Source organism: Ambystoma mexicanum, chromosome 8 (assembly GCF_040938575.1).
Source record: "Ambystoma mexicanum isolate Mex_15411 chromosome 8, UKY_AmexF1_1, whole genome shotgun sequence".
NCBI lineage: Eukaryota > Metazoa > Chordata > Amphibia > Caudata > Ambystomatidae > Ambystoma > Ambystoma mexicanum.
This window is the reverse complement of record NC_090929.1, coordinates 27,604,179-27,619,482: the sequence shown is the minus strand read 5'-3', so window position 1 is coordinate 27,619,482 and position 15,304 is coordinate 27,604,179. Positions and strand designations below refer to the sequence as shown.

Below are 15,304 nucleotides of genomic sequence, written 5' to 3'. Positions count from 1 at the left end.
GAGGGGTTGTAGGTGCTTAGGAATGAACTGGTGTGCAGGTTCTGGCTTGTGTGGTAAGCGACTGCCTGTGGAGTAGTGGTGGGGTGTGTGAGAGGATTTGGTGCGGGAGCCAAACCTTGGGTTTCTTCTTGTTGTCGAGTTGGGAAGACTAGGTTGAGGCAGGGGCTCGGTGCGGGCTCGGAGTCTAAAGTCTCTAGTTTTGTCTTGTGTTGTGGGGCCAGAGTGGGAGTAGAGGTTAGACATGACAGTGAGGTTAGTGGGCCTCGTGAGCTTGTATGGGTAGAGAAGGGAAAGGTCCTTATGATCAATAGATATAGTGTCTAAGAGCTCTTCCATTTTCCTCACATAACGATGGATGAAGGATATTGTTTATTAACGATTTCACAGAAATCTTGATATAGTGAATTAGGAGGAGGATACAACATTTTGCAATAGTTCATTAACTTGCGCCACCAGAATTTTGAGGCTAACGAGTTCAACCCGAGTTCGTGAATTATAATTGAATTAGGAGATGATTTGGGAAGGTTCAGGGCACTCTTCCATATTTTTCCTTGGATCCTGTTAAGAATTGATGCTAAATCCAAAATGCACAGGTCAAGACCATACAGTAACACAGGTTCCACTTTTAGGGTGTAAAATTCAAACAATGGTTTAAGAGAAAACTTTGTATATATTTGAAGTATAATACTTTCATTTGTGAAATTAGTGTAATTACTTTCAAAGTCAACGTATCTTTCCACATAGACAGAGAATTCGATTCACACAAGTTGTAACCCAAGTACCTTATTTTTATCACACGCTGAATCACCATGTTGTTCATTTTCCATGTGTATCTGTAAGCTTTTTTTCTATTGGCAAATACCATTATGTTTGATTTGTTAGTATTTATTGCAACATTGTTACTTTTTGCATATTCGTGAAACACATTTAATTTCGTTTGCAGGCCAAATGGAGTGCGATCACGTAGAATAATATCGTCAGCGAAGGCCAACCAATGTATGCAGTTATCACCCGATTTTACTGGAAAGACCACCAATTTTTCCCACAGATTATCGGCATCACACATGTACAGATTAAACAGGATGGCTGCCAATTGACGCCCTTGTTTAACGCCTATCTCTGTATGTATAGCTTCAGTAATGGTTCCATCCTGTTTAGGCCTTACCATGTATGATGTGTTACAATGCAATAGGACTACGCGCACTACCAAGTGTTCAGGGGCTCCATAGGCTAATAACTTGTTCCATAACCTGTCCCTTATAACGCTATCGAAGGCAGCAGAGAGGTCTAAGGATGCCAAATAGACCGCCCCCGAGGTAGAGGTAAGTGACGACTCTAGTATGTGGGCAAGAATTGTTGCATGGAGAGTGGTTCCCATTGACTTACGAAATCCTACTTGATATTTTGATAGCATATTATTAGCAACACACGTCTCTAGGTCCGTTGCTGACACGTCGATGAAGGATATAGGATGGAAATTAGCAGGATTGTCAATGGGCCCTTTTTTGTGGATAGGTATTTTTGTAGCACATAGCCATGATTTTGGTATAATCTTAATCTCAAAAATCACTTCAAAAGATGGTTTAATGACGTTTGCCCAAAAAAAAAGGATCATCCTTGAATACGCAGGCTGGAATCCCATCAGGGAACGCTGCCTTGGAGTAAGATAGTTTTTGAATTGCCCATACGACATCTGTCAGAGTCCAGGGACATTCACCAACTATCTTGTCAGTAAGGTCAGACATATTTGTAGCTTTAAACTCTGACGGTAACTGGTATCTATGTGTGATATACGCAGTCCATGTCTTGGCATAGATAGCGGAGTGGTAAATTGGTTGCATCTTATTCCCCTGGGAGCATAGTATACCCCAAATGTCCTTTATTTTATACTTACATAGGAGTGCTATAAGCTGTTGATTTCCTTCTAAGTGTTGGGAAATCTTGATCGTCTTAATATTTTGTCTGCTACGTAACAGTATCTTTTTTTTTGCTGTTGCAAATTCACCATAGTCAGCAATTGAAGATTTAGCACTGCTAATATCACTTTTTTGTGCGTTGGCTATAGCTGACAAGTGAAATTTCATCATGTTTGTATTTAGATTCATGATCTTAGTTGTATTGCCTAGTAATGCTGGCATAGAACACATACTCTAAATATCAAGATTTACCAGATAAGAAAATTCCGACATAGTTTCGGGTTCCATCGAACCGACTTTGCAGGTTGATCTATTTCAATTAATGCTAAATGACTGATTTTCTTGTGATATTCCAGCGAATATTTCAACTTTAAATTCAGCATCAAGTGATTGCTACAATGCATGATTTTCACATCAATGTCTATAGCTATTTGAAGCAAGCTTTCCGAAACAACAAAAGAATCTACTCTTGAACATGATGTACCTCTGGTCCATGTGCATTGTTTCTGATTTCGTGCATGGGACAGAATATGCATATTCCAGTTATGTAAAAACTTCGACCATACTTACCCTTGTTCAGCTACACGCGCTGTATGGTCATAGCTTATTGAGAACGAATTAGAGCAAGTGTAAGCAGTAAGGGCAGCATTAAAATCACCTCCTAGGATAACATCATACTCATCATTCCTCACAGTTAAACTTTGCATCATGGAATCTAAATTCATTAATGGTGCTCATACAAGACCCTGCACCCGGCTTGCAGTACAGATTAATCAAAATTGTAGGGGTGGCACCAACTAGAAATTCAATGATTAATAGAGCATCGGAGGAGTCGATCAGATTTGCCTCAATTTTACAAGCATTGTTAACAAGCGTCAATAGACCACCAGACGGACGACCATACTCCACCCGCTTTGCAGGGTGGTTAAAGGCAGTAAAACCGTCTATATGAATGAAATTAACCGCCATAGTCTCTTGTATCATTATTACACTTGAGCTGGATGGTAACATATTGTTCAAAACACATTTCTGTAACTTGTTGAATCCACAACAATTCCAGCTCACACTTCAAAATGAAGAAAGTTATAAATGGCCTTGTGAAGAGTGTGTTGACCCAACTTCTTAAGGAGAGATTCAAAGCCAGCCAATCCCTTAATATCGTTAACAACAGAGTTAAACTGGGTGATTAAGTTTTGTGTGGTACATGAATCAGCACTCAGGTTCGCACCTGACCCTGGGGCAAGAGATATGTGCTGTTTCTGAAATTCTATAAATTTTGTTCATCTCATCCATGTTTCCAAAACCATGCATTTCATAGCCCAAAAACCTACTTCTAAGATGGGAGCAAGCTTTGGCCATCAAATGAAAAATAAGACAGACCTTGTGGCGTCTTGTCAAATCAAAAGGGCCTATACTAAAAACCCTATTGCCAACCCTTACAATTAAATACAGAAAGAGTGTGGGATAGGATTTATAAGAAAGAAATAAGTGTTCACAAATAATATGTCAGGATGCAATAGCCAGGGTCTCCCTTCCCCACGTTTTGTGCACGGGACAAGGTGGGACCTTTGAGCACAGCATACTCTCGAGTTTTCTCAGCACAAGACGACAGTTCTGTTCTTAGCTATCAGGAGCCTCGATGGCCAAGTCTCTTTTCTCTCAAAAGCCTTTGGAGGGTCAGGTATATTCAAAATAATAAACAAGTTCCTTTCCTTATGGCTTTTGGGGTGATGATTCTTCACCCTGTGTTCCCCCTCTTTTGGGTACAGACCCCTCTCAAATCCTAGCCTCCCTCTCGAATCTTAGCCTCCCTCCTTCGGGTTCACTAGGGCTTTTTCACACAACTGGGTTTTGGTGTGGTGGGGTCTTCACAGGTTTGAGGGTGTTAACTTTTCACCCCCCTTGCTCTCCCTCTTGCGAGCTCAGACCCCTCTTGCCGGTTCGCCTCCCTCTGTCGGGTTCACTATGGCTTTCCCAGCATTTGAACATCAGCCTCCCTCCGTCGGGTTCACTATAGCTTTCTTTCTCCTGTTGCATTCACCGGTTTTAATATCTTTTCAAACCACACACTGTGGACATCCCTCCGTCGGGTTCACTCTTGTCTTCACAATGTTCTTTAGGGCATCATGCTTCTCCCATTCCTATCAGCATCCCTCTGTTGAGTTCACTTTTGTCAACCGCAAACAAACTGTGGACAGCCCTCCGTCGGGTTCACTCTTGTCATCACAATATTCTTTAGGGCTTTATGCTTCGTCCCTTCCTGCTACTCACATGGAGTTCTTTCTCTGTTCTTGCTAAACGGGATTCATTTCCGTTAGCCTTCCCAATGGTTTGTCAGTCAAAGACTTTCAACTGTACATAGGATTTTGCAAGAGCCCTGTGTGACCACTTTGACCTCCTGTTTGGGGCTCTCCTAAGGCCTCCTGGTATCGGTAGTTCCAACAAATGCAGGAACAACCAGAGTCTCTCGAGTGAGCACCCACATGGTGCCAGACCCTTCTGCAGCTGGTTTTCCCTTAAACCTGATCGTTCTTTGAACATCCCTTCTTGTGCCACTTTGCGACTTTCATTCAACACAGTTCGGTTTCTTATTGGCTCTCCCCTCGACTCACCGGCTGTGATGAACCGCTTGGCTTCTCTTGTATCTAGAGTCAGGGACGGTACCACGGTAGCAGACGTCTCTCTCTGTCCAGTTTATCAGCATAGCCATGCCCAGTGTACCGTTGACATCTGCTGCAACACATGTTAGCTATTGTCCGTGGTCTTATGATTCCTTTCAGGGAGGCTTCACAGGTCTGGGTCGAAAAGGGCAAGGACACATCTCTCCTTGCCGCCCCTTCGGTTCTCGCCGTCTTTCTCCTCCTCTTGAATTGCTGTGCTGAGTTAGCTGTCTCGTCGTGCGGTCTGCCTCGCTCGTATTGTGCTCTCGTGCCCCACCTTTTATCCCTGTGGGCAAAGGAAAGGGGCGTCAGGTGTGTATACGATTCTGATCATTTACCTGACTTTGCCTGACCCTGGTGTTGGGACATGTTAGTCCATTGTATTTTCACGGTTGGGAAGGTGTTTATGTTGGAAAAATTGTGTTGTAGAGTTTCCAAGTATCCCACAGGGTAGGATGGGGAAAGGTTTTATATGGAATTACAACCCTCGTACCAAAAGGGTTGGTAAAGTCAGAAGGATGAGGTTGGTAAGTTTTGTGAAACAAACGAGAATGACCCGGATTGTTATCCTGAAATGAACAGGGGGAATTGTGGGAACGGTAGTGTTTTGTAAAAGTAAGCTGGGTGTTCAGGAAAGAATAATCAGAGGAACGTGGAGAAGAACGATTGGGAATATTCGGGTAGGAAACAGGATAACAGGGATTTGGAGAGAGATGGTTTCTGGGTGCAATGGGGGTTGGGATCCCAGGGGATTTGTTATATAAGGAGGGGTCGCTGGATCTGGGTAAGAGAGATTCAATGGGAGGAAGCGGGCAGATATATTACAGCCTACAAAGGCCTCAGGGATTTTGTTCTCTTCTCCATCTTCTTCAGTATAATGCTGCATTTCACCTGGGGCGTTTCCCAGACCATAACCCCGGGCTCCCCTACCCTGGTGATCCTCCCTCGCTCGTCCACCCTCAGGGTTGGGATCTGAGAGCGTCAGCCCTTCCCTGGACACCTCAATAAGGGTTCTCGGGGTCTACTCGGGAGAATACCCTCAGGTTCCTCGCACTTCCATCTGCATCCCGATTCTAAACACCTCACGTCATTCCTCACACTGGAAAGCACTTTCCAATGCACCAGAAAGCCTTTCGGCTAATCCTACACAGCAGCAGTTACTCAAACATTCCTTGTGTAGCATTTTGGTTTATGGCCATAACAAGGAATCACATGATACCACTCGTGCACACAATCCTGCGTACATTACAGGAGAGCAGACTGACTATATGAAAAGAAAAATGCATTTTCGCTAGATCCGAGGTTGAATACCTAGACTATAATATAAGATTTCAGCTGAAGTATCGCTAGTGGAAGCAATCATGAGCGTTACAAAACGGACCTTGAAAGAACAGCTACGCTCATTTATGGGGTTATCAGGGTACTATGTGAAATTCGTTGAGGCATTCTCTGCAAACACAGAACCGCTCGGAGCCATGTAGAAGGAAACTTCTCCATTTGAGTGGACAGAAGCATGCCAAGGGGCATTCAACACAATAAAGTCCTGCATCTTCGGTGCTCTCACCTTGAACCTATTAGTACCCAACAGAGACATGATCATTACGACCGATGTCAGCATTTACGGCTTAAGGTTGACTTTGTTACACATGGAAAAATCTGAGCATTTGGTCATAACAATCGCATCCAGAGCACCGACAGTCTGAAAGAAGCTACTCTTTTACAGAGAAGGAAATGCTTGCGTGCGCATGGGTGACGAAGCATTTCAGGAACTACGTTTGGGGCAGTTTATTAAAAGTTCACACCAAAAACCCCTCATTTACATACTGCCAACCGGAGGAACAAACAAGGTGACATTGAGGTTGGCCGGACCCACAGCGAACCTCTAATTTCACATTTACTGTTCAGTGCATACTGGACTGGCAAAACCCGCAAGCTGATTGCCTATCCATGCTTACGCTACCTCACAAACCCGGTGATGATTGGGACACAAGTAACTGTGTCATAGCGTCAGTGCATGATGCTGAAGAACACACCACACATAGCATCTCAGCAAACATGTGGCTACATCATACCAAAGCTGACAGCACTCCTCAGCATCTAGCAGAGTTCACAGAGTCAGGATGGCCGTCTGAAAGGAATCTTGCACCTCAATTACATCCGTACAGCAAGATACAGACTGAAATCACGGAAGAAGATGGGCCCATCCATAGACCAGAGAAGCTCAGACCACCTGCACAGTTTATCCACACACTACTCGCCTTAGCTCATGAGGACCATTTAGGCTGCACAGTATCACAATCTAAACTAAGAGAATGCTATTGGTGGCTGGGCATGAACAGTGACATGGAGCTACACATCACCTCTTGCTCGTGTGAAAAGAAGGTGACAAGCGCCACATGCCACCTGACCAAAGGTATACTCTAGTATTGATCGATTATAACTCTGCATTGATCGAAGCCAAATTCATACAATAAATAACCACCACAGCGACCATACTGGGAAACACAAACATTTTCAGGAGGGAAGGATGTCCCAGTGACCTAGTTTCAGATAACGGAGTCCAATTTGTCTCTGGGGATATGGTAAAGTTACTACAATGCAACAACATCAAACAGGCTTGTTCATCTCTGTACCACTGGAGAGGAAGTAGTCAAGTAGAAAGGTAAAACCGTATAATCAAAGAAGCAATACTGCAGGCTCCAGCCAGTGGTACCGACTGCTATGACACAGTGCAGAAAACTATATCAGCCCATAGAGTCACAAGACACTGCACTACTGGAGTCGCCCCTTTCCAACTAATGAGAAGACAAACAGCTCACACAAGACTCAATCCTGCTTTGCACATCCCAATAACGTTGACTAAAAGGCAGACACATCAGGAGTTCTTGAGAAAGTAACAAACACACAATGACGCCAAAGGGAAACCTTCAATAGACAAAGTGCAACATTGTCTAAAGAAATAGAGGTAAGTGAGGTGTGGCTAGGCAGGCCATCGAGAAGATGGCCATCGGAGTGTCTCTGGCGCCGTGAGGGCGGAGAAGGAAGAATTCAACCCTCTCTCGGGAATCAGCCTTAGTCGGAATGTCAGCACAGCGTTCAGAACAGTAACTGCTGCACCTGGCTGTAATCTGGAGCTCCGGGGGTGCCTGCATCTATAGATATGAACCGGGCCGGGGTAGCCGCGTGGTGGGCCAGAAGATGGCAGCTCCGCTCCGGCTGAGTCTGTGAGACATGAGCAGCGTCCACGCTGCGGCACAGACTGCTGATCCTGGCCGGGGCCGTTTGCCTGGGTGGACTGCCAGAGCAGCATGGCATCTGCCGGGCATGGCCTGCCTATGAAAGTAAAGGCTGTAGTCGGCACGGCCCGGGTGTTTGAGGGATGGCCAGAGCCGCAGCGCACCATACCAGTGACCTGTACCTGTGCGAAGGAGGAGTCCTGCACCCTGCAGTGGAGTGTGCGGTGGGGCGGAATGCAGCGGAGGGGAGACCCCCTTTGGCGCGGTTAGTTCACCATTGTGGGGGTGATGCTGCGACCCCGCTGTAATTGCTGGGTGGGGAGTGTGGAGATTCTCAGGGCTGGCCCTTGCGCCGGATGGGCTGGACCAGCTGGCTGTGTTACTGCAAAGCCTGTGCAACCCATAAAGGTGACTGTGTTTGAGAGCGAGGTGCTGGAGGACTGCAACTGAGGGGCATGTCGAGGAACGGGAGGCCATCCCATGCTATGGAAGCTACCCTATAACAGTTGCAGACAGTGGGCCCCCCAAAATAGCCACACTTGGCCTAGGGATCACAACAGGCCAATGAAGTAATCAGGCACGTGAGGCCCTGCAGCTTCCCCAACTGAAGGTTCTGCATAGAATCCACTCTGTAGGAGCCACAAGCAAGGGGGCAAAGAGCCAACCTGAAGGGAAATCTACCGCACTAAAATCCCCACAGCCTCTGCGCCAAGCGGTGGAGGTAGGCCACCTCCACTACCCAAGGTGCTTCTTGTAGCCTCAAGTGCAATTGGCCCTGGTGGGAGCTTGAGGTGGATCGGCTGCCTACACCAAAGTCCCCTTGGGGTGTAAACTGGATGACCCTGCAGCCGCACACTGCGAGTCCCCCTGGTAGGGCACTCACCTGCTGCCCATCTGCGGCTCCCTTAGAAGTGGGGAGCTGTGTCAAACAGTCACCCTTAATCAACCAGAGGCCCAAAGCCCTACGACCACCGCCATGGCCAAAGCCCCAAAAAATGGCAAACAGGGGGACATCTTCACTATGCTGCAGGTGGTGGGCAGGAACAGGCGCCCAGAGTTGGTGACGGGCCAAGTACACAAGCACTGATCCTCTTCCGGGCATGTACACACAGATGTCTACGAAATCTGACCGCAAAGATCTGCTGGCCGAAATCCTCAAGGAGATTCAGAAAAGTACAGAGGAACTCTCCCATAAAATCCTGGCACTGGACACGAGAGTCGCGGAGGCGGAACACAGGGTGTTGCAGGTTGAGGACACACTCTGTGAGCAATCCTATGTGGTGGAGGGATGTTCCAACCATCTGGAGTCCCTGGAGGCGCACTGCACTACCTTGGAGGACAAGCAGGAGGACGGGGAGAATCACTCCCGCAGGAACAATGTCCGCATCAGAGGAATCTCTGCTACAGTGAGGGACGAGGAATTACCAACCTTTGTAGCTGATCTGTTTTGCTCCATCCTCAAACTGCCTGGGGAACAGGACATAGAGCTCGACAGACCACACCACACTAGATCTTGCAATTCCTCGAACCAGGATAAACCTGCGGATGTTCTGTTTCAGGTTCATTTTTTCCACCTAAAGGAACGCATAATGGCAGCAGCCAGACCCATGGCCACTATTACCTTTATCAACATGCCTCTCTCTTTGTACCAGGACCTGGCAGGAACGACGGTAATGAAACGCAAAGCGCTGCACCCATTAGCCGAGTGGTTGTGCACAAAGGAAATACCATATCGGTGGGGCTTTTCCACTGTCCTCCACTTCACCCACCAGGGGAGGCATTGGCTGGTGCGCTCCCTATCAGAGGCGCAGGGTCTGTTGAATCCAGAAGGGCCTGGAGGGGGAGAGCCAAACGGGGGTGTGGGGGCCTGAAGGGGATGCAGAGCCAGCCTCACGCAAAAATGGCTCAAGGTGGGCAGAGGGAGGCGTCTGAGGGGTCAGTTTAGGAAAACCTGAAGGTATAGGGGATTTGTGAGTAGTTTGTTATGTGGCCCTGCGGAGTACTTGAGATCTGGGGTTTCTGTGCTACCTCGCGGGCGGGAGGGGCTCGCACCTGAAATGTGTTTGTGAACTGGGGGTGGGTTGTGCGGAGGCTGGGGGCTTTTATTGATTAACAACAGTTCTTCTCCGCCCTCTAAGTTGGGCCCTTGACAAATTTCTCTAATGTAGGAAAATGCTCATGTTCGAGCTTGTTTGGGCAGGTGATTGAGGGAGGTGGGTGTTGCCTTCTAATTTGTTGGTTCTGAGTCAGACATTCACTTTAGCGTGTTACAGGGGGCTCGGTTCATGAGTTAGGAAGGTGGGACGGAAGCCCGCACTCGCAGGGTCATGCCTGGTGATGTAGCGAATGCCGATGGGGGGGAAGAGACATCATAGCGATGGGCACATGGAATGTACAGGGCCTGAACTCCCCAATCTAACGAAAGTCAGTGTTGGGCAAACTAAGGGGCATGTCCCTCTCTATTGTGTTCCTGCAGGAGACTCACCTGCTCGCTCAAGACGAAAGGCGCATGAGAAGTAGGTAATTCCCACACCAGTATTTCGCTTCAGAGGGTGAGAGGAAATGGGGGTGGCCATTCTGGTGGGCGGACAAATCTTGATCACGTATGTTAAGGTCCTCCGAGACCCACAGGGGAGATACTTATGCGTTAAGGGCCTACTATGGGATCGCACCCTCACCTTGGTGTCCTTGTAGGCTCCCAGCATCGGCCAGGACAGCTTCCTGGAAAGCCTCCTACTTCAGATATTGCCATTTGCTGAGGGGCAGAACCTCCTGGGTGGGGATTTCAACTTGGTTCCCAGCACCGTAGTAGATAGGACTCTCCCAACCACTATGTTGGCTTCTGTTATGCCTTTACTCCGAGAATTGGGTTTAGTGGATACGTGGAGGCTGGCTCACGTGGAAGACCGGGATTTCTCCTTCTATTCACATGTCCATGGGGGTTTCTTAAGCTTGGATCTAGTGCTGGTACCCAGTGCACTGTACCCATGTGTCCGGGAGGCGGAAATAGGCATACGTTCACTATCTGGCCATGCTTCTATGCTGGTGACCCTAGCAAAACTGGACAGACCTGTGGGGCCCAGGCGCCCTTGAAAACTGTACGATCCAGCACTAAGGGACCCCAACCTGGTAGGCGAGATGGGGGAAGTAATCTTCAATTACTTTAAAGAAAATGAAGTGTCTGGTCCTTCGCAGGACATGGTGTGGGATGCTATGAATGCGATGATAAGGGGCGAACTTATTAGCAGGACAGCAGCACATACCAGAGCGAGGAAGTTAATCCGTGAGGGGCTAGAAATGGAGGTTGCCCAGGCCGAGCAGGAGCACAAGAAATCAGGATCCCGCAGAGCAATGCGGGCTCTGTGGGTGGCGCGGAAGCAGCTTGAAGCACATCTGGCAGACAGAACAGCTCAGGCAATATTGAAAACTAGTCCATTTTATTACGCCAAGGGGAATCGGGCTAACCGGCTGCTGGGGGCCAAGCTGCGCAAACTCCAATCCCAGAACTCGGTTCAAGCCTTACGTGATAAAAATGGGGTGTTACAGCGGGACGAGCCCGCCCCAGGCATCTTGGAAATACACTTCTCTGCAGTATTTAAAGGGGAGCTCCCGTTGGAGGAGGCCCAAGCCCGCTATCGGAGGGACGCTCACCTGCCTCGCCTCTCTCTAGCAGACCAAGAGGCCCTTGAGGCGCCTATATCATCGGGGGATGTAGAATGGGCTATAAAATCACTGAAAAATAAGGCCTCTGGTCCCGATGGCTTCACGGCCCCTTTTTAAAAGAAGCTTGGCAATGTCTTGGTTCCCCCGCTGGTGAGGTTGTTCAACTCCTTCAGGACCTCCAGAAGCAATACCCCTTCTATGGGGGCCTTGACGACAGTCTTACTCCCATTACCAGGGAAGGACCCATCCCTCTGCAATTCATATCGCCCTATCGCACTCACTAATGTAGATTCGAAGCCCTACTCAAAAATATTGTCCCGTCATATGATAGGGGTTCTGCCCAGGGTCATGGATGGGGATCAGACGGGATTCATCACAGGGCGGGGGGCACAGGATAACGTGAGATGCGTGTTGGGTTTGTTAGAGGTGGGAAGGAGGTCGAGCCTGAATCTGGGGATCATCACGCTGGATGCCCATAAAGCCTTAGACACGGTGGACTGCGATTACCTGGGGGGTGGGGGGTCCTGGAAAGCTTTGAGTTTGGACCAGGGTTTATTTGTTGGGTTATGACGATCTACCAGCACCAATACACATGCCACCGCGTGAACGGGGCACTATCGTCCAGTCTAACCATCAAAAGAGGTAGGAGGCAGGGCTGCCCACTATCCCCATTAATCTTTGCCTTACGCATGGAGCCACTTGTCAATTGCATTAGGACTAATGAAGCTATTGAGGGTGTGAGGGTGGGTGGGGCAGACTATAATAATAATAATCATTTTTAATGTATATAGCGCTACGAACCCTCAGGTATCTGAGCACTGCTTATTTTTACCCACGGTGTGTGGTGCTCATTTATCGACCTCGGAAGGATGAAAGGCTGAGTTTGGCCCTGCTGGGATTCGAACCTGCGTTGGCAGGCAGTGCGTGGATGTCAAAGCGAGTGCTCTACTCGTTGTGCTATCTGACCGGCTTTGCGGGCGACATCCTGCTTACCCTGAGCAACTCTACCTCCTCTCTGGTGGCGGTGTTGGAGGAGCTGGATGAGTTTGGCTGGGGCTCAGGCTTTCAGGTGATCTATGGCAAGTTGCATGGTCTGGATGTGTCCCTCAGGCCCCAGGAGAAAGTGGCTATAGGAGTGCTGGCCCCTATTCAATGGAATCAGGACTCTATCCTGTACCTGGGGGTTCATAGCCTGAGAAAGCCATCTGTGGTATACTGCATCCATTTCCCCCTGCTGTTCTTGGAATTACTCAGCGATTTGGGGACACCAGGAGATTTCCTGGGTTGGTCGCATCGCAGCAGTCAAAATGAACCTGATCCCATGTTTGCTCTACCTGTGCTCAGCAGTGGCAGTGAGAGTCCCAGACTCAGACCTTCGTTCATTTCAGGGGAAGATTTTCTGCTTCATTTGGGGGAACAAGCGGGCTAGAATATCCAAGAGGGTTTTGCTAAAGCTGGTGATGGGTTTGGGGGTCCCGGTTGTGTTTCGGCACAATCTCGCAGCGCAGCTCTCGCACACTTTCAACTGGGGAGGGCCCACCTCAATGCCAAAATGGAAAATGATTGAACATGCCCAATCAGCTGTCAACCTATCTCGGCTGCCTTACATAGAGGGAGATATCTGGGTTAGGAATGTGGCTTCTCTCTGATCGCAACAACCAAAAGTACACTATTACATGAGAAGGGCTTTTCGCAGATTGTGAATCTGTAAGGGTTTGGGGCCCTTTTTTCGCCCGTGTGGAACAATCCAGGTTTCCTGCCGGGATGTGGGGGGAGGCTTTAATAAATGGGCAGAGGGATGACTGGAATGCTTACGGCAGCTCTATAAAGACAATAGGCCATTGACATTCGAAGAATGCAAGCTTCCTTTTAACCTACAAGAGTCAGAGTGTTTCAGATATACGCAGCGAAGGCACTAGGACTCCCAGCTAAACACGAGGAAGGGTGCTATTAGGCCTCTCTCTGCCCTCGAGCTGACATCACAGGAGGGTACCATGGTGGGGCGGATCTCTAAGTTATGCAAACTCCTGGACATGGGAGCTCCTGTTACGCGCTTGCTATATATGTCTAAATGGGAAGACGACTTGGGGAGCCCCATTGAGGATGAGGCATGGTTGAGAATATGGGGCCGGATGTTCAAGTCCTCCCATTGTGTCACGGACAGGGAATGCACCTATATGTTTTGCTACAGATGGTATCTTACTCCAGAGAAGCCGCCTCACATAAACAGTGAGAATAGTGATGTAAAATAGTGACAACTGGGGATGTTGTAGTGACGCGCGCCGCGGTGCGGCACGATGGCACGCTGTGAATGATGGAGCACGCAGGCGGCATGGGTGCAGCAATGTGCGGTGGTTGCACTGTGGTGTGGGTACAGTGTTAGTGGCGGTTGGGGTTTCTTGGGAGTTTGGTTAGTGCCTGCATGTGTGGGTACTGGGCGAACATCATCTCTCCAGGTGGAAATCACTGGCTCCTGATCTTTGGGAGGCACCCCAAGAAGAAGGGCTGCACCACCAGAGCCCCAGAGGACCGCAGCGGATATAGATCTATTCTTTAGTGGTGTTTATAGGCACACACACATCATGTAATAATACAGCGAATGCAGGGGTTATGGGCAATGAAGGTGTTTGATATTCATGTAGAAACATATCATGGAGAGACAGGAAATGCACCGTGACGGGTGTCTCTCTGGGCGCTCGGACAGGCACGTGACGCCGCGGGCGTGCAGCTGTGGCCCTGCGTGCGTGCGTGACACGCGCACAGCACAGCTCCTGCACGCGGCCAGGGCCAGGTGACACGCGCGGGGAGCGGTCACGCGCCTGGGCACGCGCCTGGGCACGCGTCCCCCCCCTCCCCCGTGAAGCCCCCCCCTTACCGGCTCTGGTGCAGGCTCAGGCTGGACATGGTGGCGGCTTCTGGCAGCACCGGAAGCCGCGGCGGCGTGCAACCGCCAAAGGGCTCCGGCCGGGAACTGCGACCAGAGGGAGCCCGCGGGGCGGGGGACTCACCCGGGCAAGGGGAGGGGACCCCGACCCCCGGAGCCAGAGAGTCGCCTCCTTTAGTAACATTCAGGGGAAGCGGACTCTGCAACCCGGGGGTTAGGGGCAAGGAGTGTGTGTGGTCCTGCACCCCAGGGGTGGGGATTTGGGGCAATCCTGCACCCCAGGAGTGGGGATTTGGGACAATCCTGCACCCCAGGAGTGGGGATTTGGGGTAATCCTGCACCCCAGGAGTGGGGATTTGGGGTAATCCTGCACCCCAGGAGTGGGGATTTGGGGGGACTCTGCATCTTAGAGTGAGTGGCAAAGGGGGCATTTCTGCAACTTCTGCCCATCAGAAGGCAGCATGATGCACATTCTGCATCTCAGCCTGGGAGGCATAGGGGATGGGTGGTCCTACGGCGCGGGGTGAAGCTGGAGCTACTCTCCATCTCACACCTAGAGGTAGAGGGACGGGCTTTTCTGCACCTGAGAATCAGCAGTAGGCCGAGAAGGAGGGTGATGTGTACCTTAGAGTTGGGGCAATAGGAGATGGAGGTTTCCTCACCTCATGGGTCAGCAGGATGTACTCTGCATCTTGATGACAGTGGTACCTGGGGTGGGTGTTCCCGCACCTCAGGGAGAAGCTACAAGTACTCTCCATCTCAGAGTTTGGGGTATAAGGAATAGCCGATACTGCATCTCAGAGGGGGCAGCAGGATATATTCCGCATCTCAGAACTATGGGTATAGGTGATGGATACATGCTCTTCATCTCACAGTGCACCAAGGGGAGATGCAGGAGTTGTCCTTCATCTCAGAGTTCAAGGTAGAGGAGATGGTCAGTCCTAC

The 15,304-nt window shown here is 49.3% G+C and overlaps 1 protein-coding gene across 2 annotated transcripts in view; it reads right to left on the bottom strand.

Annotated features, from left to right (window-relative positions):
• The window catches only part of TBC1D13 (TBC1 domain family member 13), a 391,422-nt gene extending 376,940 nt beyond the window's left edge, over positions 1–14,482 (bottom strand). For both annotated transcript variants that reach the window (XM_069609188.1, XM_069609189.1), the window contains exon 1: positions 14,351–14,482. In XM_069609188.1, the coding sequence (XP_069465289.1) occupies positions 14,351–14,379 (29 nt within the window). In that variant the 5' untranslated portion in view covers positions 14,380–14,482. The remainder of the gene's footprint in view (positions 1–14,350) is intronic.
• Between the last annotated feature and the right edge of the window lie 822 nt (positions 14,483–15,304).